This window comes from Neolamprologus multifasciatus, chromosome 5 (genome assembly GCF_963576455.1).
Source record: "Neolamprologus multifasciatus chromosome 5, fNeoMul1.2, whole genome shotgun sequence".
Classification (NCBI taxonomy): Eukaryota; Metazoa; Chordata; class Actinopteri; order Cichliformes; family Cichlidae; genus Neolamprologus; species Neolamprologus multifasciatus.
Genome location: NC_140443.1, coordinates 17,783,815 through 17,811,627, shown reverse-complemented (window position 1 = coordinate 17,811,627; position 27,813 = coordinate 17,783,815). Strand labels below are relative to the sequence as shown.

General features: G+C 40.2%; 1 protein-coding gene across 4 annotated transcripts; it reads right to left on the bottom strand.

The window, feature by feature from the left end:
* Positions 1-62: 62 nt before the first annotated feature.
* Positions 63-27,813, bottom strand: iffo2b (intermediate filament family orphan 2b). Of its 4 annotated transcripts, none has more exons than XM_085159027.1 (8): positions 26,721-27,813; positions 8,812-8,872; positions 7,356-7,457; positions 6,270-6,440; positions 5,244-5,392; positions 4,630-4,831; positions 4,389-4,487; positions 63-3,333 (listed from the first exon to the last, which is right to left on the bottom strand). In XM_085159027.1, exons 1-8 carry the CDS (start codon positions 27,221-27,223, stop codon positions 3,100-3,102), a joined length of 1,521 nt encoding a protein of 506 aa, XP_085015153.1. In that variant the 5' UTR covers positions 27,224-27,813; the 3' UTR covers positions 63-3,099. The 4 variants fall into 4 exon arrangements, with proteins under 4 accessions (XP_085015153.1, XP_085015155.1, XP_085015154.1 ...); XM_085159029.1 differs by having other exon boundaries at positions 4,630-4,801; XM_085159028.1 differs by having other exon boundaries at positions 7,362-7,457; positions 26,721-27,812.

The following is a 27,813-nucleotide window of genomic DNA, read 5'->3' as shown; positions in this document are numbered from 1 at the left end:
GATATAGATATATATAGATATAGATATATATAGATATATTCAGAAAGTCAAAATAGCCTCTATTTGTATCCAATACACCCTTTTATTCCATTTTATCCCAATATCAATTGAGTACATTCATAATTTTGAAACTGAATCAGCCCTCCACCCACATGAATACATTGTTTCAATAGTTTAAGCAAACAATAATAATTATAATAATAATAATAAAGAATGTACAAATCCAAACAAAACAAACTGAAGTAAATAAAATCAGCTACTTAAAATTGAAACAACAGGATGCAACCTTTGAAGCAAATGAAACACAAAGACCAGTAACAGTAACCACTACAGCTCTGCAGATTCTACCTTAGTACGGCTGCTCTTTATCACTCTGCCATGTCTATGAGGTTAATAATGATATTAACAGCAAACACAGGTATGTAGTGTAAAACTTGACAGGACAATTAACACAACCACATAGTCCCGCAGATAAAAAACGCTCGTATAAAACCCCTTTATTAGTATGAAACATTCACATCCACCAGGACCTAATTTACATACATCTAGACCACATACTGTGAGTCGGTCAGCTTAAAAACCTGTTAAGTACACCAAAACATAACAAGGTCGCCAATAAGCAAACAGCACACCATGTATCCCTGGGTTGTTTTTTTAAATAACAGCTACATGTTTTTTGTTTTTGCTCAAGCTACATTCAACAAAGAGAGTTGCTACAGCATTTTCAACCGATTGAACTACAACCTGCTTCAAAGTGACGGGAAGGTGATAATAATGGTTTGCAAGAATGGCTGACTATGGAAAAAAAACAACACATTTTTCCAAACTGTGGAAAACTGACACTGATCTGTGGTACAAACACTAAGGCTGCGCAACTTTCCCGAGTTAGTAGGACTCAGAGCTTGATATATGTCTTTGTCATGTTACTGTACACGCTTGCTTTGATTGGCTGGTTAGTGTGATGGCGACAGTGGAGTGAAACACTGTCATTTGTTGTTATGGACTTGCTCTTCCTGCATGTCAAAATGATACTCTGTGTACAGTCCCAGTAAAACAATGGCTCTTTGATGCTTATCAGGCTGGTTTTATTTATCAGCAATAAGAGTATGATGTTTTCTCTGTGAGTAAGGCTGCTCCCCACTCTTGTCTGATATAGTCAATTTGTTTTAGTATGGGTGTTGTGTTGTGGTAAATAAATGACCCCGAAAACATATGGAACTAGTTTAAAAACAGCTGAATATGGCAACATAACACAGTTTACACCTTTTGCAGTTAACCCAGAACGATTAAAAACAGTGAAAAACACACTTTCTTTCTGCCGTGAATACATTTTACAGAGACACTGTCTTGATTAAAAACATAGCGCATTGTCTGCATTGCAGCTTTTTAAAATTCAAAATATAATGTTATTTAAAAAAGACCCAGAGCTCCTTTTACCCCCACAAGCATGCTAAAAGAACAAAAGGCCAGTATTTTAACATTCTGTTTCTGTAAAACTTCAAAATAGAAGTAGCACTTGATCTTTGATCTAGCAAACCGTACATATACTATCATACAAAGAGGCGATAAAAAGATCACTTCTGTCCCCATGCGTCAGTCAGCTTGAGTGAGTGCGAGACATCTTAATCTGTTGCAGAAAGACAACTACAAAATAAAACAAACACAGAAAAGGCCTCTGGGGTTTACGATCACATGCCTACAGCCCTCTATGCAAGGTCTGATGTTTCTAGCCCCAATACAGGAGAGACAAAGCAGGATGTGCAACCTGACTACAGGACAGCATGAAATAGTCTACAATCAGGGGTTAAACTGAAATCACGTGTAACAACAAAAACTTCTTCCTACTAAAGCACATGAATGAACTGAATGTATACGTGTTAGACGTATGTGAAAGGGAAGCGCTTTTATGATGTGACCTTTGGTTTTAACTTGTTTGGCTTTGATTACACTGATGATTCATTTTACTCGATAACTTTTAATAGAACTTCTGGATGTGATCCAATTTTAAATGACCCGCCTTAATGTGCACAAAGTGCACAGGACAGAAACAACGTCTCCTAAACAAAGTAAATCTGAACAGCTTCAGCAGCATAACATCTAACCTATGCTTACAGTGCTTATTGCCATGAATGAAGGTGTCACAAGATGCTGTTCCAGTTTGTTTTACTACTGATGTTAAGGGAAAAAATAAACGACAACAAACGTCTGATACTAAGATTATTTTTATACATAAACACAAGTTATTAAACTGATATATAGAAAACACCTGCTTTATTTAAAAGGCTAGTGGTCTTAAGAAAAACAAGGAAGGGTGAAAGCCAGTCCAAAAAATAAGGCCAGCTAAATTGCATAGAACTTGAGTAGTGCACTGATGCATCAAAAGGCTGTGCTCCTTTCCTCTGTCAGCTTTGGCAAACCCTGCAGAGTTCCCTCAGAAACCAACAGAAAACCCAACATAATTTGTCTCCACTTCTTTTTGTCTCCCCAGCAGAAGACACTTAAACTCCCCAAATCCCCAGTTTAATTTGGATTGCAAGTAGCCCAGCTGGGCTCAAATAATAATATAAAATGTTCAAATTAAGGAGACCCAACATTTTGGAATCTAAAATAAATATTTAAAAATGTAAAAGGTTGATATATTTTTGGTGAATAACGTATTCGTTCTCGACTAAACAAGGAGCACAATATGTACTGTTGTCAATTCCTTTAGAAATAAAGGATCGTAATAGGGTAGAAAAAAAACTTCTCGGCCCATTTAAAACATTTCTTCTTCTTATCCCAAAAATGATTTAAAGCTCTGGACGAGGATCCAGCGAGGCAGCAGTGAGGAAGAGAGCACAGCATGGTTTCTTTACGCACTCTTTATCTCTTTGCCAAGCAAAGACGTCCCCCCCCACCACCACTTTCTAAACAACAGAAATAGTATAAAAGCACCAGTTCTGGGTCTGCACCAGTGAGGACGACCGAGAGAACTTTAATTAGTAGGTCAAAAGGGCCCAGATTTAGATTGGTCCGCCTTTCTAGCCGGGCCTTTAAATCCCGTGATAACCGGGGGCGGGGAGACAAGTGGAGATGGGACAAAGCCCAGCAATGCAGTCATCAACTAACGGCGACTTCAGCTTCTGCGTCCTTGTCCGAAATCTCATCCTGGATCTCATCTGTGTTCCCTGAGTCGCTGCTGGCCACAGAGCTGAAAGAGGGAGAGTTCCTTCCGCCTTTAATCATCCGTCGACAGGTCTCCATCTGAACATCAAGGCCTCTCTTCATGCTGCACATCTCCATGTACTCATGCAGATGTCTGTTCATGTCACTCTTTGCTGTGGCCAGTTCCATCTGAAAGCATAAAAAACAAGATTCAACACAGAGAAGAAAGAAGGAGGAGAGTAAGGACGAGGCCAAACTAAATGTTTATAGGTGGGTAGAAACCTCTTGAATCATCACCTTGGATTAGCATGTTAAGATGCTAAACCTTGCTAATGACTGTAAAAACAAAGCTGAACTCTCTGGAAATACAATTAAAAATGTCACATTTTCTACTGTTGATGGGGGCAATAAGAAACAGCTACTGCAGTTCACTCTAAGGCAGGTCCAATTCCAAAGAAGAATGACTTGAAATAATAAAATTAATCAAATCAAAAACTTAGCAAACATTTTTCACCAAGTTTATATGTCTTCACCTCCTTTGGTCTCAATCAGTCATAATTGTCTGGTAGCTAAATAAATCAAAGCCAAAGAAATCTTTGCACTTTACTTAACAGGTATGACATTTATGCCTGATAAGGCATGAATCAGCCTTATTCCAAGAATGAATCAGAACTGGGCTGATTCATTCTCTGGGAACCCTGATTGTGCAGATGTGGTGTGTTGCAGTTTTTTTTTTTATCACATTTTAGACATTTTTTTATGTATTGGTAACCTTTCAGTGTCTCATTTAAAGGTAATTTAAGAGCAATTTAGCCACATTTGACTTATCTAAAGTACAAAATAAGGCTCCTTTGAGTCATGCTGTCTCTTTCTGGGATATAAATTTATTAGATCACCACTCAGTGTAAGGTTCATGCAACAGCTGCCCTAAATTACCAGTATTGCTTATTAATAAAATATATTTGAATGTTTCTGTAATGGTTAATCTATTAATGGTTAATGGTTAGGATGTACAAGTTCTTGAAATGAAATGCCATTTTAATGCTAAATTATTATTATTTATTTAATCCTTGAATTTTCCAGTTTATTCTTTTAGAAAAACAAAGCATAAGAAAAAAAACCTCATTATTATTTTTTGATTAAGATGCCAAATTACAGTTTTTTCCTTGCATTCCTGAGGAGAAAAAATATGTTTTAGTGGTTGAATGAGCACGTGTTGTGTGGTCGCTGGTAGGTCCGCCTACCTCGATCTGGCCGATGGTCTCCTGGTACTCCTGCTCTCTGGTCTTAAATAGTGACTCTGTTTCGTCAATGAGGCTGCCAAGGCTTCCATCCTGGGAGTCCTTAGAGAGCACAGACAGAAACCTCATTCATCATGCATGAGTAAATGTCTTACACAGCAGCCACAGCAATGATCTATACTGTGAATTGCATGACTTTAAAAACCCCATGCTGTCAAATCATCTTAATGCACACAGGACTCACTGGATCCGCAGCTTCGCTGGTGCCCTCACGGGGGCAGGTGGTTGTGCTCGTTGGCGCCGCGAGGGTGTATGGCATGTTGTAGTTTGCGAAGTCTTCCCACAGCAAGAGAGTCTCCTCGTTTTCCTCCCACGTCAGACTGTCGCAGTCGTCGTCGATTTCGAACGTCTCACGCCTGGCAACAAAGGAGTTATCTGAGCAATGTCTGTGTAGGACAAGGTCAGAGAATGGAAAGGAAAAGAAAGAGAAAGATGGAGGAAAGCATAAAAGCCAACATATTCAGCAAAGGTCATAGGAAACAAAAGAAGTGCTATTAGGGTAGACAAAAAAGGGAAGTAGAAGGAAAACAGAAGTAGCAAAGGAAAGAGCCAGAAACTGTAATGTTTCTTAAATATTCTAAGTGTTGGTGGTAAATAAATGGCCATATATTGATATCTGTTGTTCTGCTGAATGAGCACACTGACTGTTAGCTGCAAAACTGTGAACACCAGAGGGAGATGAAGGAACATGCCGGAAACTATACTGGCATGCTGAAGGTGCAGAGCTCATTTAATTTAATTCAAAACAAAATACCAGCTTTACTTTTGGTGCATGTATCCATGAAAAGTGTCACTTACAGCTGGTTAAGCATGCGTTTCATTTCATCCGTGATGTTGAGCGACCCGGGGACCTCCTCCTCTGAAGTACTTGGCTCGGCATCCATCTCTGAATTCTCCTCATCGGACACGGCTTTGCGTTCTTTTCTCTTGCAGCAGGCCATGGCACCCTGAAAAACACAAAGACCGTTTGCATCTACGGAGAACCTAATATATCTCATGATTAAGCATAATTTTGGCAATTTAGAGCACGCAGAAGTCTGTCAAATACTGAGCAAAAGGCCTAATGTTTTAGCTCATTTTCAGTCATGACCCTGCACTCATCAGAAGCCAGAAAGACGCAGTGCAAGACATGTATGCTTAAAGTTAATATACAGCTAATAAAATAACGTAGAAATTAATATTTTATAAAAAAAACCTACAGAACAGGCTGTGTTTTTCTGCACATGTGCATGTATCTCTTGTTTGCATGCGTTTTACAAACATGCATAAATGTTTTACGCTGACAGCAGGCTTCATAAACTCATCTACAGATCAATATTTATTGGCATATAAAAATTGTAAATTGACAAATTTCATTAAAGGTAGGATCGTATATAACGTGTGGCACATGAGAAGTCACCAGCTTGGTTCACGGAGGATTTATTCTTGGGCTTCAGCCAGCAATGTCGGCGCAATGTGATAACCTTGTGTGCAGCGAAAAGTTGGCAGGTCAGCATTTCATCTTTTGTTTATGTGTGTCTGTGTGTGCGTGCGTGCATTCTGTACATAGGTCTTCTCCATGTCTATATTTACGTGTTTGCATGAGGGCATATTTGTGAACATGCAGCTATGGACCGATGCCCATTTAGGGTGGGGGTGTTATTCAGTGCATGATCAGTTGAGAATGAAAGGAACAGTCACCACACAGTGAGCGCCTGGAAGATTTCATCTCATTAGTGCCGAATTTCTCCTTCACAATACAATTTAGGTTCTTCCTGCATTTACTATCGGCTCATCTAAGAAACTGGGAGAGAGCAAATGAATCCGGGGCAGATGGACACTTGCCTTCTCAGGAAGCGACCTTGCGGGACTAACGTTGAACATTTTTGACATGTCCTCTGAGTTGCGTTGCTGAGCCACATCGCACAGTTTGGCCGTGATGTCAATCCGCCTGCAGATGTCCATGTCCACCCTCCTGGCTTTCTCCTGAATCTTGGAGTCCAGGTCAGACATTTGCTGTATGAGGACAGAGAGCGGCTCTTTAGATGACGTTCATACCGTCGTGATTATCAGCTGGTGTTAAATTGCGTCCCACATTTCCATGCCGACTCTACCCACACCAACATAACACTGTCATTTTTATCTGAATGTTCAAATTCTGCATCGTATTTATTTAATTATTCATCTCAACAAGCACTTGCAAAATAATGTTAGTGCATTCATCTATGTGCAGTTCAAAAACTATACTTTGGCCAAATTTATTATCTAATAAAAAATATGCAAATTCTGGTCTGATAAGTATGCAGATGCAGATATGGAGCATGGAAATATGGATATTTTTTTCTGAGCAATTATATCCAGAGGCACAAATACAGACTGTCTAACCAAAGTAGGGTTTTAACTAATCTATGCCTCCTAAAACATCCTCTACTTCTGCATCACTTACCCTTCTCTTAATGCAAATAACAGGGTGTAATGTAAAGCAAGCAAAAAGAGACAAAGAATTGAAAATCCATCACTGGCAAAGTAAACAGAAGCAGGCTAAACAACAGTATTTTCCAAAACAAAAACAGCATGTGCATATATTTATCCCCAAGCAATTGCGAGCTGTGACGTGCCCCCCTGCAGTTTATCACAAGTGAACTGTATATCAGTCTGAGCAGATTTGCCAGGGAACAATACAGTGCTGCACAGATCAGGAAGTGCTCTGGATCTACAGCTGCTGTCTGAGCTATTTCAGGAATATTGTCTTGGATGATTTATGGTATTTTATATACTACATATATATATAAATTTTATACCTGTATGGTACAGGAGGGGTCATGCAGGGAAGTAACTGTCAATGTTGTCAACTCTTGAACACTAACCTGATTTATTTGATACAAAGTGAAAGGAAAACTGATAATGACTTCACCCTGGTGCTAAACGAACACTTACGTCGCTCATGAGACTCTTGAAGACCACAAGTTCAGCCTTCAGTCTGTCCACTTTCTCATTAAGATCATCCTGGACCTCTGCTGCCTCCTGGGCACTCTGAAAAGGATGTCACAGAGAAGAAAGCAAGACCAGGAGGTTTATATTTGCATGATCAAACATTTGCTTTCACTTGAGGCTATTTGCATTTTAGGATATTGACCACAGTGTATAAGGACAGGAAACTAGATAAACTGACTAACAATTTAAGAAGCTTATTTACTCAGATAAAGGGACTGACACCATTCTCCTGCCTACAGCCAGCTTACTGGCTCAAAAAGAAACCATGAATCTACTGTACCTACAAGCACCACAAAGTTGTTATTTTATTCAGGCCTTTATGTGCTGTACTACTATTTCCCAGTCTCATCCTCACTGTATATTTTCAGGTAGAGCACAAGAAGCACACAGTGTGGGAGTAGGATAATTTTTATTTTTCATCTATCACTCAGCAAAAAAATAAATAACAGTATTTTCCGAAATGTCAACCCATCCATTTAAACTCTGCACTGGTAGTTATACCTGTTTTTGAACATTACGTTCACTACTCATATAGTATTTTCTTAAAATCTCACAAACCCACAAAGATGACTATTTAGCAAGTAGAACTGAAAGGCTAAAAGTTCAGCCTGCCTTGGTTTAATTCACCACCAGAGGAGTACCAGCTTTTGTTTCTGTGTAGCATACAGCCCTCTGGCTCTGGGCCCTGAATATAAATGGTGCTTTTGCACAGAATTTACTGCCTTTGCAGAAATCCCCACCTCTTATGCATACAGCGACATCAGCCTGTGTGCTCTAAAAGGTTAACACCCCTAGGGGGATACCACTCCACCTCTCTATCTGGGATTTTGCTGACCCAGAATCTAAGACATACACTGATGCTGTCCCAGATCGATTTGCGCAAAAGCCGAAAAAAGCAATGGATGCCAGCTGGTTGAGACACTAACAGTAGCTGGGACTGTGTGTGTTGCAGCATCAATCGAGCCTCAAGGTGTGACACTTTAAATTGATTTTACCTCTACATGTATTCCTTTCAACTCCTCTGAGCAGAAACCTAATGGTGGAGTGTTGGTGATATTTGACGTTCGTATCTATATCAAGGCCAGCAGGCTCTTCTTGATGGGTTTGTAATCAGGTTTTTCCAATCTGACAACCAATCAAGCATCCTCCTGGTTATAGCTGCTTCTAGTCCAGCTCTGCTGAGCCCACACAGCATAACACTGTATGTTTATGGATGTGTTGTATAGCAGTTTTGCAAATGCAAATGCATGCATGCACATGCCATTTTCCAGATTATTTTATATATTCCCCGTCTGCATGTACTAAATAGTCCTTACCAAGCCATCAAATAGCTGTGCATCAGTATGTTAGTAGAATATATGTTATTGTTTGTGTGTTCTTAGTGTTTCCCAACCTGCTGCAGGGATGTCACCGTTGACTCCAGCTGCTCTCGTTTGGACAGCTCCTCCTCCCATCTGCAACACAGAGCACAGAGGTGGGTCAGTTACCGTCGGGCCTGTCCCCAGGGGCCCAGCAGACAGTGTAATGGTACTTTTGTGGAGTTAATACTCCCATCTCTGATTACAAAACGTCCTTGACAGACTGGGACCACACCCACAACCCACACACCATCCCACCACCCCATTTTTTGATCTTTTGTCTCCTTCTTCTTTAAACAGTGTCTTTACAACCACGCTGCTTCAATGAAGACAATAAGGAAGAACTGAGTCCCATCCTTCTACAAACACTGCTCGTGAATAGTCTTTGAAACATGACTGACTGACTGGAGTTTTCCTTCATGCCACCATGCTTCAGTCCTGTCCCAAGTCAGTCCCACGTTTGTGAAGTCAGAAATGTGTTTTTCAACTTAATCTTTCTAATGTTTGGTCATTATACATTTGAAGACACTTACTGAAATTCCAAAATGTATAAAAGATAAGCTGGGCTGAATTCACTAAACCACACCAAACAATCTAGGCCGATAAGTCATGCTTGTGCTTAGGAGAAAAAAATACTTGCTGATATTTAGCAGACATAAAAGAACATTTTGCTCAATAACAACCTCATGGTCAAATTATTTTCCACCTGTCTGCTATTAATGACTTTGCAGCATTCAGTGCCAATAAACCTACAAATGGTGACTCTACCATCACACCAACTGCCACTGCCATCTATAGAGTCACACCACCAGTGCTGCTAAAAATAAACCACCAGACCCCCCTGTTAGCTGAAAGCTATGATTAGCAATGCAGGTCTTTCCTCCCTTCCTCTGTCTCTCTCGTCATATAACTCTCCCGCACCATGGCAGCTCTGTATAAACAAAATCAGGAGCCTGCTCAATTTGCAGTATGAAGCTATTGCACACAAAGCACAGGAGGCTCAGGCTACTGCGTCGGTCAGTTCAGCGTCCTACTAATACCCACTGTTCTTGTGCCCCAGGATGAGAGACAGCAGATATGCTGAGTCACAGATGCTTCCCAAAAGACAATCAGAATGAACAAGACACTCATTCAGGAATATGAAGTAGCTGCACAGTATGAGACACTGTGGGCCACAGAGGAGGATAAAAACAGGAGGGGATTTCTGTGAGGTTGTGTGAGAGACCGAATAAGCCAGTGGGAAGAGCGGTGTAAGTAGCACATGCCTAACCATACATGTTTACTGTAAGAGAGAAAGCTGACATGGGATGAACACTGCTTCATTGCGCGTTAGATCATCTATAGCCTTCACAATGGAGAAGCACACCACAGCCAAAAGTCAGAACACACGTCACTAGAGATTCACTTTTCCAACAAAATAGGCCTTGTTTCCATTCAGGATCCAGTGAACGTACACCGTCTAATTAGAGAGAAGTATTCCCTGGCAGGGCGTGCCAGCATGCATCGTGATTGAAGCCTTGTTGTTCTAAAAAATGCTGGCAGTGGTGTTTACTGTGTCCACAGCACTCTGCCCGTCTGCAGCAGAACTCTGTCTAAGGTCAGTGAGGTTCACAACTGCATCACATCCTCTGCAGACACAACAGCACCTGCATTACGTGCTGTCTTACTTGTGTTGTCACTTCCTGAATGCACACTAGAACCTTTTCATTCAGACTGTTGGTGAAATCATGGGAATATAGGATTCCCTTGATTTATAGGAGTAAATCAAGGAAATACAACGCTATATATCACCTATCAAAGTTAATTGAGTTACTAAAGCAGCTACTGCTTTCACATTATTTGGAGCCATTACAAATCACCAGTCCATAAACGTACCTCAGACACCATCATTGTAAGTTTTTCTAGATAAAAATGGCTAACCCAAACAAAGCTGACATTCCAGCAAAGTTACTTCATCTGACCTGTCTGCCATAGCTGTGGCTCTGCTTTTCATGTTCCTTTGGCATGACTTAATCAAGATGAACACCGGGAGTCTCCTTACAAGGACAAAGACAGCAGGAGGATTAGAGTCTGTGTCAGCTCATGCACATCTGTTTACTGCCAGACACAGGCTCTGAATCACCGCCTAATAAATTAAAAGGTGTGCCGTTACAGATGTGTTTATTCTGCTGAGAACGTCAGCTTGAATTTTAGCAATATATCAAAGAGATTTCATTTTCTGACATCTGAGATATGCCAGTATTATTCTGATTTTAGGACCATTCTTTGGACATACATACATATTACACAGACACACACACACACACACACACATATACATATATATATATATATATATATATATATATATATATATATATATATGTGTGTGTGTGTGTGTGTATATATGTATGTATATATGTATATAAGTATATATAACTGTATTTATAATGTGAGTGTAGAAAATATTTTCTGCATGCAAGTTTCACTTAGCCATTAAAAGCACTCTACACTGGTGCTTTGGCATCAGTGTCAAGAGTTTAATTATGTTAAGTAAGATTTCATTCAGTCCAAAGACGTGCAGTGGGGTGAATGCCCATATGGGTGAATGTGGGTGGGAATCTGAGTGTGAATGGTTGTTTGTCTCTATATGTTAGCCCTGTGACAGACTGGTGACCAGTCCTGGGTGTACCCTGCCTCTCGTCCTATGGTAGCTGGGATAGCCTCCAGCCCCCCCGCAACCCTGAAAAGGATCAGTAGAAGAGAATAAATGGATGGATGGAAGATTTCATTCTATCTAATCTAATAACATAAAGTAATATAAATCAGCACTACATGCTTTTTGCACTGGAGTAGAACATTTTTAAAACACTACTTCATTCTTCGTGATTCATGTAAATCAGTGATTTAAGAGAATACTGCAGTGTGGTACTGAAAGAGGAACCTGAAGTGTATCACATCAAACAGACATTTCTCATATGTTTGTCTGTTGAACAACAGCATTCCCGCAGAACTTGCCAAATAACCCTCCCTGCCTTGTGTGGTGTGTCTGGGAGCTACATTTGCACGCAAATTGCTTCAGTGTTTTCCCACTACAGCGCCCGAGGACACGGAGCATGCACCCATCCAAATCTTGATCCGCACCTGATTCTTTGTAATAATAGTGCTCAAGGTGATAGTTTTATGCCACTCATAGTGATTTACTGGTGAAACTGTCAGAGTGAAAATAATTGGAGGTGACTATCCAAAGATTATTATCTTAATGATTAAATGTTCATCAGAAAGGTCCTAAACACTTATGCAACAGGCGGTAACTATTAAAGAGAGCATGGAATATGCAGTAAAAACCAAAGAGAGCATAGGGAAAACTTTGAGGTGTGGTTGCATATCATACCACAAAGCCTCCGTCGTTCATCGCAAATAAAGTTTTAGTTCAGCCAACACCCTGTTTCAAGTATGTGATATACTGGAAAGTGTTTGTGTGTGAAAGCTTTAAGAAACCAGGCAACAAATTACAGACTCAAGCACCAATCCTACATATTAGAGCAGATTAAAATCCGGCTATTCACAATATTTTTCTGAAGTCAAAAGCGGCTTGCTTTTTTGTTTCATAATCTTTCTTCTATATTAGGTCCATATATCACTTGAAAACTGGTATATATAAGAGGGAGACTTCGAAATTAGTAAAAATGTGTTTCTCAAAGATGCAACACATAGAAATGTGCCAGTGATTTACAAAAAGATATGTTGGTCTGACTGAATTCCTGTATGTTTAGCACAATATTATCTAAAACAATTAAGTAATTGAATTGTGAAAACTATAAATCACATTCCTTCTTTATTAATAAAGTTTAAATGTATATGGGCACAAATCAGTGTCTGTTTTCTCAAATAACTCCGCAAAGGGGAACCTTAGGCGAAACTCTATTAAGAGATTTTAATGGCACAGTGACAATAAATTCTCACGCGAGCGGAGAGAGAAAAGCAGGAAGCCCTGCATGATAACAGAGTGAGGGATCAATACATGGGACTACGTGCGGGACAAACACTTAGCCATTTAGTTGAGCTGCTTGTATGAAATGAGGCCGCTGACAGCTGTGATAAATCATGTCTAAACGTCCTGAGTACTTGTGATTCCTCCGGTGGACAGCTAGAGGTGTCTATGCGATGTCTTCTAGATGACACAACCATTCGCCATTTTCATTAACATTCAATCAGCAGGCTAGTGTCTCTACGTTATTTCCCCCCCCCCCCCCCCCCCCCCCAAAAAAATAAAAATAAAAAATTGCCCTGACAGGATCAGCTTCCTGGGAAGACATGACTATATCGCAGTTATGCAAAATAGAGAGAACAATGTGATCTTCGTTACTCTGTCTCTGGGATTATCGACTAAGTTTGGTGATACTCTGTAATCTATAGCTTCCCCAGACTCCACTGAGAGACATATGTGGGGTGCAAATGAAGCAGTTGCATGAAATGGATCAGGGCCAGCACGTAAAGCAGCTCAGAGGCCCACTGACGACAAGAAACCACCGCAAGGCTGATGCGCGTTTCATTTCTGTGTTCCAATTAGCCACCTTCCTCTCTGACCTCAGTACATGTCAATAACACACACACGCTTATTTGTCTTCTACTGTCATGTAAGTTGTGCACAGAGAGGCTCGTTGCTCACTGACTGGTGATTTTTCTGTTTTATGTGTCTTAAACATAGCCCTCCTAACCCAGACAGGGCACAGAAACCAGCAAGAGGCACCAGTGTTGCTAAGGGACCACAGATGAACATGCTTATGTTTTACAGGAAACACAGCATGTTTCAGTTCTTTTGATTTCTCAGAATCTTTTTTCATAAGAGGGGTTTTGTTGTTTTCACTTTTTTTGTCACTGATTTTTTTTTAATTACATGTTTTGATGGATTATCTTCTCCTCCTCCTTGAATATGTTTCTATTTTTTACAGGTAAGATAAAAAAAATTGTAAAAGTTCTTGTTTTCCACTTGTTGTCCTTGCAGGGACTATTTAATTTATCATGATTAAACTGAATCACAGTTTAATCTGACAGAGGACGAAGACTCTACATCCATGATGTTGTCTTAAGCAGTGCTCTGTGCTCAAAAACAATGCCTGCTAACCTGACGATGATGCTAACAATACTGACGCTAGCATGCTGAGCTGGTATAATATACAGTGTTTCCATGCTAAGATTTTTAATTAGTACTCAATGCAAGCTATAAGCTGAGCCTGAGAGGACTGCCATTATGCTGTAGTTATTAAATTAGCTGAACCAACAGATAACATTTTTAAAATCCTGAGGACCACAAATCTATGTACCAAATGTAAACGCTGGTTTATTAAAACCTAACTGACAAATAAAATCCTACAACACATATTTAATAATCCAAATGAATCCAAAAGACATCAGATGGTGTCTTGTGGTGTCTGATTATGTAGGGTCTGATGCAGGGACACTGGCAGCAGATATTTTTGGTCCCATGGGTTTTGGTGTGGGATTGCTGGATTGAAAGGTTACGTGTTTGGAGATCTGTCTTGGGGTATTTGTCATGTTCCTTGAGCAGGGGCGTGGGAGAAGTGGGTTTCTTCTGCTTGGTTTAGATGATTTGGATGATTCTTACGCAACTTTTCTGAGCACTACGAAGTTTTTGGACATATAGTACCTCTCACTGAGATAAGCACATTTCTCTGAGTTTATTCAACTTCAGATTATGTTAATCGTCTGGCAATGATAATTTTAACACTCCGTTTTCTTTTAGTACAGTTGTTTATTTTAAGTTAAATATCTTCCGGTCTGTCTGGGAATACAAAAACTGACAAAAGACAATGATAAAGCCGAAATCCACCTACAAAATAAATAGAAACAACCTTTATGCCAAATTGGTCTTAAATGTACTTTGGAGAGAGTGAGAGGTCTGAATGATCACACCAAATTAGGGCTGCAGCTACTGATTATTTTAGTAATCAAGTAATCCATCAATTATTCCACTGATTATTCGTGTAATGGGATAAGAAATACTTTTGTCTTGTTAATAAGCAATAATAAATATTCAAAAGAGAACAAAAACACCGTTCTTTCAAAATATAAAAATATAAAATAGACTAAGGCATAAATGTACCTTTGCTCTGTCTTCTTGAAAAGCTTTCTGACATAAACAGGAGGCACGTATTTGTGCTGCTGAAAACAGATGAGATGATGGTCTAGATGTTAATAATTAATATAAATAATAATTCAGTGTTCCACCTACTAACCCTCAGGTCCGTGGCTCAGAGTTTAATGGCCCATGTACATTTTATTGGCTTGTATAAAAAAGCTTTTATTTCTATATTTTTAAACATTTATGCAGTTGAATTAATGCAATATTTTATAGTATTTCACTTTCAATCTGAAAAATGTTACAAGAGCCTTGGTCTATGGTCTAGTACACCGGATGGCCCCCTTTAGATTCACCCCTGTTTGCTGCTGGTATCACCTCCATGGAAAATAGGACAGCCAGCGTCAGCCTTCAGCAGTCTGTATGATTTAACCAGTCTGGTATGACACTGGTTCATCTGCATATTTTCATACAACTTCTGGAGACTTACTGCAGATTTTATTCTCACGCTGCTCCTAAATACTTTTTTTATTGCAGGTCTGTTTTTAGTCGCAAATGTGGGTGAAACGCTCACGTTTACATTGTTCTTTACATCGCGTGCATTAAACGAAACATCGAATCAAAGAATATGTATTGAGAACTTTTTATAATCAAATTATTTGAAATACTCGATAAGTCATTGCAGCCCTTCACCAAATTCGTATGTATTTATTATTATTAGTTTATTAGCTAAGACTATTCATGGCATTATCTAATACACACATGTGCTTGGAATTGGAAATCCAAACCAGTTATTTACTTTGCACAGTTACACATCATCACATGGTGTCTATGCACACACGTCTTGTTATCTGGTAACCAGTGCATGTGGCATCTAACATTTCAACACTTGTCTTTTTATCTTCTCTTATGCGTTGACATTTTTTTATTAAAACAAAAAATTTCATTTTAATTTTAGTACTTGTTTTTGGTCACAGTATATTTACACTATATTGAAATATCACTACAGCAACATTTTAACATTAATTTACGTTAACTGGTAAAGAAATTCACACATAACACACGTAACATTTCATCCACTATTTAATTAACTGATGCTGAAATATGTTTAGGCATTAACATGCTGCAGTTCTGTACTTGCAGACGTTTAATAAAGCATTTTTTAATTACACGGAGACTAGTCCAGAGATGTAGTGCTTCTTTGGAAAAGGATTGGGAAACCAAATAACATTTAGGATCAGAGGTTAGGTACTGGAAAATATGGTAAAATGGTAAATGGCCTGTATTTATATAGCGCTTTACTAGTCCCTAAGGACCCCAAAGCACTTTACATATCCAGTCATCCACCCATTCACACACTGGTGAGGGCAAGCTACATTGTAGCCACAGCCGCCCTGGGGCGCACTGACAGAGGCGAGGCTGCCGGACACGGGTGCCACCGGGCCCTCTGACCACCACCAGTAGGCAACGGGTGAAGTGTCTTGCCTAAGGACACAACAACTGAGACTGTCGGAGCCGGGGCTCGAACCGGCAACCTTCCGATTACAAGGCGAACTCCACTTGAGCCACGATCGCCCCCATATAATTAGCGAGTTTGATGGATGCTCTGTCTAAAACCAGACATCTGAGTCTTAGTTTAAATTCCTACAAAAGCAGTGAGCATCGTCACAAGCAAGCATGGTTAAAGCTTCTATAGGCTTTGTTTACGTCAGGGCAGTTTCACGGCTCATATAGCCGCTGCATGTCTTTACTCGGTGGACCAGCTTTTTCAAGATGAACTTGTTGCACCACAACAGGGCACCATATAGCTTGTGCACAGCTCATGTTCCTGGGTTTTGTTTTTCTTGGATACTTAAAGTAATTTCCACTGATCAAAGCATCTATTTGAATAGAAGGCTTGGTGCAACTCCACTTGTCCTCCCTTCACATTAATGGACTAAAAGATAATTGGGAGTAAGTGTTGTAACATGTCTGACCTGCGCCCAAGCCTTGCTGCACTGGCTTTTTCAAGGTGTAAACTTGACTTGTTTGCACTAAGCACATGTATTATCTAATTGCTTAACTCTCAAAGCCAGTCAAGGGCCCCTTTTCCTTGGCCTGAGGCATACTACAGGAGAACAACCAATATAATGGGCGTTCACAGGTAATTATCAGCAGATTCAAACTCTTTGACCGAAGTTCACCCAGAAAAAATTAATAACTGTTGTAAAAGCGAGGTGTTTATGAAGGCAGTGATTTTATGATCTGCATGGACTTGCAAAGGTGTTGCCACCGTGAAAACACCCCAACTTAATAGTTTGTTTATGCTTACAATAGTTGGCAGTTACATGTCTGGCAGAAAGACCGAACAGTTTCCGTGAGCAACAGTTTCATAATTACTGGCATGAACCTGAAAGTGAAATTTTTACAGTGAAGTCAATTATTTTTTTCTTAATTGTTCATTGGCCGCATTAATGTTTTTCTTCTCAGAACTCAAAAGAGTAAAGAATACAAAGATTCATCTGCCTGTGTATCATATTTGTGCAATATGCAGGAGAGGGAGTGACAAAGCATTGTGACAGAAAATCAGTTTCCCCTGCAGTCTCCATAATCCACACTGCAAACTGACCCCACCCCACATCCTACAAAGAACACTACTCTACTGTTAAGTTGTTATGTTCCCACTGATTTATTCTTGCCCTATTATAGTGCTCTCATAATAGCTCTGGGCTCCTGTCTATTGACTTAACATACACAAAGATGTTGCGTTACACAAGAACTGTAAAGACTTGTCTGGTAAAAACATCTCATTAAATCCATGTCCTAACAGTTTTATTATTTTGGGAAGGGGGGTGGGGGGTTTCTGCTGTGCAAATGATGTGGATTTGTTAGAATCACTGCAAGTGCATAAGACCACAATCAACAGCTTGCAAGTCTGGGCCATGTTTGGGTGGAGTACACAGGGAGTGACATCCCATCAAAGAAAAAAAGAAGATCAAGATATTCACTTCTGGCACAAATCCTCACTGGCCAGGGTGTGTACAGGGAAATTATGTGACACATAATAGAACTATGAGACAAACATCGTATTGTACGTCTGTGTACATACACCTGTTTCACGATCACTGTCATATTTCAATTAAATCAGTTGCAACAATCTGAATCTAATGGCCTACAGTTCATGACACTGTTTCATAATGCAGTTTATAATGGATGTAAATGATCCACCACTTTCATTAAAAGAACTTTAAAAGCATACAACACTGATAGCATGTAGCACCTATGTTACAGTTTAACATCTCAACGTGTGCTCTACCCACTCTACCTCCTGAATTACAGCTGCCCTGGTATTTTATTGGAAACACACTTCAATGTTAAAAGTAATTTGCTGATTTTCTTCATTTTTCTATGCCTGCAAACTGGCTACCTTTTTATTTGGGTTGCTGCACTGATGAGTCAAATATAATCACAACTTCTCAATGACATAAACCAGCATGACTTATTCAAGAAAAAAAATGAAAAGATCAATCACTAATAAACTATGGTGGTCATGTATTATATAAAGCGTTTCCATGAAGAAACACAAAGACATAAGAAATAAAAGAAGAACACTTGGCCTCTGACCTTGAGGTCGAGATCAATGAGATTCAAATTCTTCTGAGTTTTTTTTGTAGATATACCTATGGTAGCAATTTAAAGCTCCTACGTCGCTTTCTTCTTGAGCTATTGCATTCACAAACGTAAGTGTCCATGCCACTCGCCCGCACAGCGGGGTGATGACTATACCCCATCAGCCGTGAAAGGCCGATGGGGTATAGTCAAAGTACAAAAAATCAATCAAAGGCTAGGTGTATGACCTAGATTAAAATAGCAATAGCATAATGTACTTGTGTACCAAAATAACCTGAGAAAGGAATACCCACTGCTACTTCAATAGAAAGTCCAACAAAGGAAACAAAGAACAAAAACCAGGAATTGAAAATAAGTAAACAGAGGCACAAAGAGTCTGTTAGCTGTGGGGAGCCAAAGCAAGAATAACGTATTCAGTGTGTCTCTACAAGTGGTCAGTCACCAGAAGCAAATTACAGCTATGGTTTTATAAAACACTGCTTAATATGTTGATTAGAACTGTTTTGGATTATTTAAAAGTTAAATATGATGAGGTCGACAGCAAAATTTAGATTTCTACATCTAAAGTTGTAGCCACAGGGCAGGGCTGTGGCTACAACTGTAGCTTGCCTTCACCAGTGTATGAGTGTGAGAGTGAATGAATAGTGGAATTGTAAAGCGCTTTGAGGGGTCCCGAAAAGCGCTATATAAATGCAATCCATTATTATTATTATTATTCGAAATAAAGTGAATTTTGAGTTGGTTTTTAGGTTGCCGTAGTCAACTTACATCGCAATAATAAAGTAAGTAAGGAAATAAAATTTATTTATATTGTGCATTAAAAACCAAAGAGCTTTACAATAAAAACGGTTTTAAAAAAAGTTCATTAAGGGTTCTCTGAGTGAGTGTGTGTTTTCAAGTTTCATAAATTCAATTTTTATATTTTAAATTTTAAAATTGTTTGAAAAGTAAGTAAGTAATTCCTGAGACTGTAACTTTAACTCCATGTAGCTATTGTTTTCATTCGTTTTCTTTACATTTTTACAAATTTCAAATGTTTGCCAAGTAGATTTCAGTTATTTTGTTGCAATCTGAATATGCAGTCCTGACTATGGTTAATTCGTTACTAACCAACCCTGCTCAAAATCTATAGAAATGCAATTGTTAGGCACTGCCTCAACCCACAAAGGGTTCCTCAATCTTTGCAAAGTTAGGGTGACAGACAGAGTACCCTATCTCCTCCAATTATAAAGGGGGAATTATATCAATGAAACATTTACATAACAAGGAGAGCATGAGATTTCAGTGGCAAATATAAGAGCCAGCTGACTTTCATATGAGAGCTGATGCTAAATTAAAGTCAGGGGTAACTTGCTTATTAAGTATTGCACTGTACTACTGAAATATCTACTGCCAGAGCTACAGCTTCAGCCTCATTCCTCCAACTCATGTGAGGGAAGTTGGGGAGACATGAAAATAACTGTTAATAGGAGCTTTAATTTAAATAAATAAATAAATAAAAAATAAATGCTCTGTCTCCAGTGAAGAAAGCTGCAGTGTCAAAACACAGCTCTGGTTTATATTTTTAATAACCGTTGACGGTCTTAGCAACAGAGAAATCAACAACAAATAAATGCTTGAATAAAAAGTTGCAATATTATCAGCTGAAACTGATATATTTAGAGATTAAATTTTCCGAGTGTTTTTTCAACAGGTCATGACTAAAAATTGGTGTTGAAATCACTAGTTTAAACAAACATTTACTTTCTTTAACTTGACCAGCTTTTGCTGATGCAACATTTACATCACAGACACAAGACAGACGAGTCTCACACTACATTATGATTTCCACCAAGCTCAAAGGGAAGGCACATGTGGACTTCTGTGCTGGAAGTTCAAGCGCTGAAACATATTTAACACCACTGTCATGCTCTGACGCACACATGTATGTTATATATAGTGCCCAAAGTGCCCACATATGTTTTTGAAGTGCCTGGTAAACCAGCATTTCCTCTTGAATAACAAGCTTTAGAAATACAGACATTATTAAGTCAGCACGCTGTGCCAGCATATTAGGAGCTTTAGGTGCAAAAGCAATGCAAACTGAGCAGATCTGAACCGAAAGCCAAAGGCACATTATTAGGTCTATATAAAGATTAGGTCTGTTGATTAATAACTTAATCTGTCTCCTGCTTTCCCTGCAACTGTCGCAAGGCTTTCCAACCCACAAAAAAACCCTTCTGCACAGTCAGTTCAGTCTATATTTGCCATAGCTGCTTACCACCGACAGGTGCATTCCTGCACTTTTAAATATGGCAATGCGCCACTGCTCTCAGCTGTATCGATACCCATGAATAATCAACCACAGCTGCATAGCACAGCAGCAGCTCCAGACACTGAGAGAAGAAAGGCTTGTGAAGGGAGATGGGGAAACACTATAAACTAGGTTTCCTTTTTTGCAACGCCGCTGCTATAGCATCTTCACAGTAAGTGACAGTTTCAGTCAATTATTGTAAACAAATCTCGTCAATAAATGACAAACACTGATTTAAACTACATAGCAATATTATGTATCTACATAAATCTGTCAAATGTAACAGGTTACCAGTAGCAAATTACTTATTTGCAGTCCAAAATCCATAATTATTCATGATTTTATCAAATAGGTCGGTGCTTCCATTAAAAAACATTACTCACACAGTAGAAAGTAAGGCATCCTCAAGGTGTTCAGACTGATAAACTTTTGGTACTCCTGTGTAGTGGCTACTTGACCTTTCTGGCTCATAATCTTTTACAGCCAAACAATCTCATACCTAAAATACCTGCATGCAAGCTGCATTCCTCTGTGAGTCTGTTGCCTTCACAGACTCTCTGTGGTGTTGAGAAGAAGGTCCTTCTTCTCTTCCTTCCCAACTTATCTGTGATTTTGGGAATCATTGATCATTAATGTATTTTTGGATAAAAGTTGAGGTGTACAGCACAGACAAATAAGCAGTATCAGCAGCTCTTTTCCTTTACATATTTCCACTGAGTATAATCCAGGTTTGTAAAGCTTTTAGACCCAACAGAATGGATACGACCTACGATTCTAAAGTCAGCAATTTGCCTTGAAAGATAAAAAAAAAAACATGTTGTGAACTAAGAAGGAGCATAGACAAACAGTACAGACTCTACTCTGGAGCTCAGTAGCCTGAGTGAACTGATCTCTCTTTCTCTTGCTCTGTATCTCAGCAGCAGGGTGCCTTCCACTTTGAGAGGCCCCAGTTCAGTGCAGCGGCTGCATGCCAGGATGTGGTGCAGGGCTGGCTGGATGATGAAGCCTTGGTGCTAGGTGACGGCTTAGAGAAAATCCCTCTCCTGAATAGACGGCCTGGATTATAAGCAGGGCAGGTCAGCACCACAGACACACACAAAGGCTCAGGAGCTCATCAGCACAGCGCTTTGCTCTTCATCAGGAAATATGATATTTGAAACGCAATGCAGGCGCTGACTTTGGAATTGCAGTTTTCCTCTCCCTGTAATTTGTTAAAGTAGTTTACTGATTTTCAAAGGAGAGGCTCAGCTTCGATGTTCACCTCTTTGACGCACAGGAACCGAGATCAAAGGCTCGGGAAAAGAGTCTTTACTGAATTCTCATCGTATTGATCCACGCACGGCTAAATTCAGCTACATGTGAATTATTCATGCCGGAAGAACATGCCCTGGAGGCCCAGTGACTGTTCTGCCTCCCCCTGTCTCCACACTGTGATCCAGCAGGACAGTTGTTTGGCCTCAGATCACTGATGAAATAAACAACCAATTAGGAGTGGCCACCGCAACGACTGGGAACCGCCGATCTCATATCTCAACTGGAGCTCAGCCTCTCACTGACATGTCCTTTAACGCTGCAGTGGAAACTGCACTGGAAAAGTTGGTTATAATAATGCAAATTATACAGCTCTCAGAATTTGTATCCATCAGCTCTACTTAACATAAATGCATGCCGTCTACAGTATCATTTATGTACTTCTCTTTTATCTTATATTTTTATGCACCTATTTGAAAATGTATCAGCACGTTATTTCCAAGAATAACTGCTGTCTTTCACTCCCTGTCTGTCCTCCTGTGCGGCAATCTGCATAATGGCAAAAGCCATCTGCAGTATCTCTGTGCAAAAAATATAATATGCAAAACTTTAAGCAAATTGCCACCACCTATGAAGACAAGACAACTGTCACAGTGAACTTGCGTGTGTTGCCGGTTGTCAGATATGCTCATCGGCTTCAGCAACGCTTCTCATGGCCTTTCAAACATTATCACATAATGACGGCAATTACTGGGAGAGTCACACTGACACCCCCAAGTGATAAAAGTATAATGAAGAAGGAGGAATAAAAACAGTGTGAACTGGGTGTGCTGGCAATGACCTTACCCGTCTTCCTTTGCATGGCTGTGACAGAAATGTAACCCCACAGTCCCAACATTGTGGCATTACGTGGATATTCATTTAAGTTGGATGTCTGATTTGTAGCGCTTCTTCTTTGACAATAGGTACAGTATGCTAGTGTGCGGGAGACAGACAGTGGGACTGTGTGTGTTTGAGCAGGGAGACTTTTTCACATGACAGCAATGAATTAAAAGAAAGAATCTGATAAGTTAGGTAAGACTTTGGATAAAATCCACACAAAGTTAAGAGCTTTTCCAGATGCACAAATACAGATTAGCTTTGAAAGAACATGCTGTTCTCTATACAAATAGAATTTTGAACAATAGAGAGAAACTGATTTGGATACAGAATTGAGGCCAGTTGAGATTTTTGGAACAATGAATTTTGAACATATTATTTGTGATAGTGCATCGCACAACAACTCGATTTCTTCTTCTCTGTCTCAGTCTGCACCTGCAGCAGATCTTTCTTAAATGTAAATCATTCCTTAATGAACTCACACTTTTGGTTGCTGAACTGCACTAACTATACACTCATCGACCACCTTCGGCACACCCAGCTAGAAGTGAGTTGAAACTCTTTCGTCTTCAGAGCTGACTTAATTCTTCATTACATAGATTCGAACGGTTGCTAGAAACATCCCTCAGAGATTCTGGTCCATATTGACATGTTAGTATCACACAGTCGCTGCAGATTTGTCAGCTGCACATCCCAAATGTGCTCTACTGGACTGATGTCTGATGATTTGAGCACATTGAACTTTTTGTCATGTTAAAGATGCCCGTTTGAGATGATCTGACGATACTCACTTGGTGCTAAGGGTACCATAGAATATCAACCACACTGTACGACCACCACAAGCCTAAACCACTGATGGAAGGCAGGATGGATCCTTGCTTTTAGGTTGTTTACATCAGATTCTGACCCTACCTCTGAAATTGTAACTCATTAGACCAGGCAATGTTTTTCCAGTCTTCTATTGTCAAATTTTGGTGACTCCATGCAAAACGTAGCCTCTTCTGCTGCTAAACAGGTTGTTGTGCATTCAGAAATGTGCTTCTGCATACTTTGTTTATAATGAGTGGTTACTTGAGTTACTGTTGCTCTCCTATCAGCCAGAAGTGATCTGGTCGTTCTCCTCTGACATTAACAAGAGCTTTCACCTAGAGCCGCTCACTGCTATATAGTAGGAGATAAGCAGTTTCTGAAATACTCAGACCAGCTCGTTTGGCACCAACAACCACATCACATTCAAACTCACTTAAATCACCTTTCTTCCCCATTCTGATGCTTGGTTTGAAGTGCAGCAGGTCATCTTGACCATGTCTACAAGCCCAAATTCATTGCGCTGTTACCCTGTGAATGGCTGATTAGCTATTTGCATTTAGAAGAAGATAAACAGATGTACCTAACAAAGTGGTTATCTCTACCTCTTTTGTTGTATTTCATATATTTTCTTTGAGAAAAACATTCTTTTTCTGTGTCTTAGATGCTTTAATGGATTCCATTAGCACTGCTCACATACATAACAGATGATGCAAAAGGACTTTTTAAAACATTATTTACTGAGTATAGTCTATAGAACAATAGAGTGCACAATGTCTGCAAGCAGGTTTATGATTATTTATATTGTACCTGTGAATATTTTTTTAAATTTATAATTACTTAAGTTCAAATTTAAGGTGAAATTTAAGTTCAAAGATTAGACAGATTGTTAAAATTTGTTACTTTATTTGTTTCATTTTGGTGTTTCTTGAAAATCTGACCAGTGTTTTTTTCTATTTCTGTTAATCTGGTGTTTAGCATTAATCTCCCTTCCATGTATTCAAGCAGCCTCTGCAACATAACATCTCATGAAATTAGTTCAGAGTGCATTGTTTTACCTCTTGGTCAGAAAGAGCTTCACTGTAAAATGTCAGAAGTAAACATCTGAACAGCTCATGGTAACCATGTTGGAATGCAAGCGGCCAAATCAGAAACAAGACAACTGCCGATCCATCTTTTTGTGCGTGTCCACACTGCTAAAACTTTAATAAATCACCCTGAATGTGGGAGAGCACTGTGGTCGCCTCCAAGGGGAATGAAGACGCCTTACAAAGCAGTCTGTACGACACAGAGAGGCACAAAGGGGTGGAGGGCCTGCAGAAGGGTGGAGTGAAGGAATGGCTGAACACAAAGAACACGGAACAGAAAAGGCATGGCAGGATGGGGCTCAGGGATTGAATGAAACGTGACAGTAGTAAAGAGGATTTAGACTGGGAGACAGAAAGAAAAGCAGGGCAGTGAACTCAGCGATGATGCAATTATCAAGCTCAGAGCAGCTCAGGCAGGCAAATCAATAACAATGATTATTGGCCCATAAAAACATGCTTGGAATGCACTTTGTTTGTCACTTATCCAGGTGTAAAAGAAATTCCACAACACTTGTGATATAATATACATTTTAAAGGCAAACATGTAAAGTCATTTTTGGATTTCAGCTGCAGGAATTTTAAATCTGGCCACTCTCCCAGTCTCTGCACTTTATCGTCCACAGCAGAAATGCACAAAAAAGGATATGCTGGTGTTACAGGAATGACTGGACAGGATATCCAGTTTCCCAGAGGAGTGGGAGAACACACACATTCTGTGTCACTGAGTCAGTGTGCTCACACGGAAGTAAGCGTTCGTCATAGACGACCTCACCGACCAGACAGAGGCCTGTAAAAATGCCTCTCTGCTTGAATCATGACGCCAAACAGAAGCAGGCAGTTGCTTGGCAATCCCCACACCCCCTCCAGTAGCCGGCCAAGACGGCCAGCAGTCACACACTCACAGTCAGCTGGGGACCCTACAGTGAGTCCACAGGCGGACACAATTAGTATGACTAAAAAGAGAACAATTGCTGAAAACTGAGCCGTGCAAAGGAATTTCCGCAGAAATGGGAAAAAAAACAGGATCAGTTAAATTCATGGAAAAACGTGTTTGGTTAACTAAAGTGCCAAACAGCTCTGAATACTTCATGGGATGTACTAGCTCAAGTGGCACTCTGTCACTGTGATAGCTGTCATCACTCTCCTCTATACCTGTCAGATGAGCATCTGGATATATTGTCTAACCACGTCCACACAGGAGAAGAAAAGCCACAATAATAAGTTAGAAGTGACAACATGAGCCAAAATTACCAATCATGTCTCTTAATGAACTTTTTTCCCCCTTGACAGACAGATCAGTCCTTGTGTTCGGCTAACTTCAATCCAAAGTAAATGTAAAAGTTTGTAAAGAGACAAATGTGTGGTTTGTCTTGTGGAAAAAAACTTACTGATGAATGACTTTAAAGACTACTTGAAAACTGGCTGAGTTCCTGCCTAACTTCCCAAATACTGAGAAACAGTTTTGCTCAAAAGTGAACTATTTAACATGTGAGAAGTGTATTCAATAGCAATTACATTCCCAGATTTACTGTAAAGGATAACATGTTTCCCCTTTATAAACCGCTATCAACTTGACTCATTGAATGAGTCAGACCTTTTGTGTAACTAATTACAATCTAGAGTATAATAGGGAATAATTGCAGGTATTGTGTGTCTGTCCGTTATGATATGACATTTCTTTTAAACTTTTCAGTATCTTTGTGTCTGTGCATCTATGTAAATGCAAAGGAAAGAGCTTAAGGGAACAGCTTCCCTATTAGCAGCTTTTTATCAAGAAATACATGTCGGTGGTGGGGGCTTCACCATTCACTCAAGGCCTTAAATTTCTTGCTGTTCCCCTGCAAACTACAACTGGACATATCCTAGCGTGAGATTATTTGAGCATATAAAATACCCGCACACAACTTTCACATTAATAGTGTTTACTTTACTCACTTTTTCCTGTACTCGTCCCTCTCCCGCTTGACTTTGGCCAGCACGTTATACAGAGCCCTCAGTTCTGGGGTAATTGTGTCAATTTGGACACCAACTCCGTCCGGATGCGTCCATGTCACCCCGGGCCCTTGCAGGGTCTCAAAGCGCTCCCCTTGCCTCCTGACGTGGGTGAAACTCCAGATGGTGCCCGGCAGTCTCGACTCGGGACCGTCCGTCTGCACGGCGACTTCACGGGTGTAAAGGTGGCGGTACTGCGGTCTCTGCAGAGCTTGCTGCAGCTGGCTTTCCAGCAGTTTGTTTCTCCTCTCTAACTCGTGCACTTTGGCGAGGAAGCAGCGGAAACGCAGGTTGAGGGTTTTCAGCACGTGGATGTTGGAGCCCAGGTCGTTTCGCAGGGCGCTGGTCACCGCGCCCGACCCGGTGGGAGCGCTGCAGACCGGACCGGACGGAGTATCGGAGAAAAACAGCGAGCTCATGTTGGTAAATAACAAAACTCCGTTCATCCACCTATGGCTCTGTCTGGTTTAAATAAAACAGCAACACTTGTGGTTTCTTTATCGCTGCATATTCCTTGAAAATCCCTCACTCCCTCGGGGTGAGTTTCTCTTTACAATGCAGATGCAGACAGTGATTCAGTGATTGAGCAACTGGAGAAGGGTTGACCATCACTATCCCCGCTGCTGCTACTGGACGTTTAAACCCGAGATATTAACAAAGACCCCCTTTAGCGTGGTGTGGGTTCACACAACGAACGAGCAAAGTCCCTTAAGAGACACAGCGAGCATCATCTTCTGAAGGACCGAGAGGTTTGACGCAGACCGCAAGAATCTCCAGCAGCAGCAGCAGCACTTCCCGTCACCCTCATGTCTCCGTCTGCCTTTGCTTTGTCAGGAGCTGCTGATGCTGTGCGAGTTCATATAGCCAGCCGACAGAGGAGGAAAATGGTCCACCTTCTTTCTTTATCATTCCTAGTTTAGCGCGGCTCTATCCGGTCTCCATGTGGTGCGGTGTGGCAGGATGCAGCGCCGCAAAGCCCGGCCTCTCCGCGGATCATGTTGCAAAGTGCTAAACTAGGCACTATCACCTCTAGGAG

Excerpts from the sequence above, each read along its gene's own strand:
- iffo2b (XM_085159027.1), bottom strand. The coding sequence starts at position 27,223 with ATGAACGGAGTTTTGTTATTTACCAACATGAGCTCGCTGTTTTTCTCC. Across the intron at positions 6,441-7,355 it reads GTCTCATGAGCGACGTAAGT|CAAATGTCTGACCTGGACTC; the intron begins GTTCGTTTAGCA and ends GTCCTCATACAG. Across the intron at positions 4,488-4,629 it reads CCAGCGAAGCTGCGGATCCA|GACTCCCAGGATGGAAGCCT; the intron begins GTGAGTCCTGTG and ends GTGCTCTCTAAG.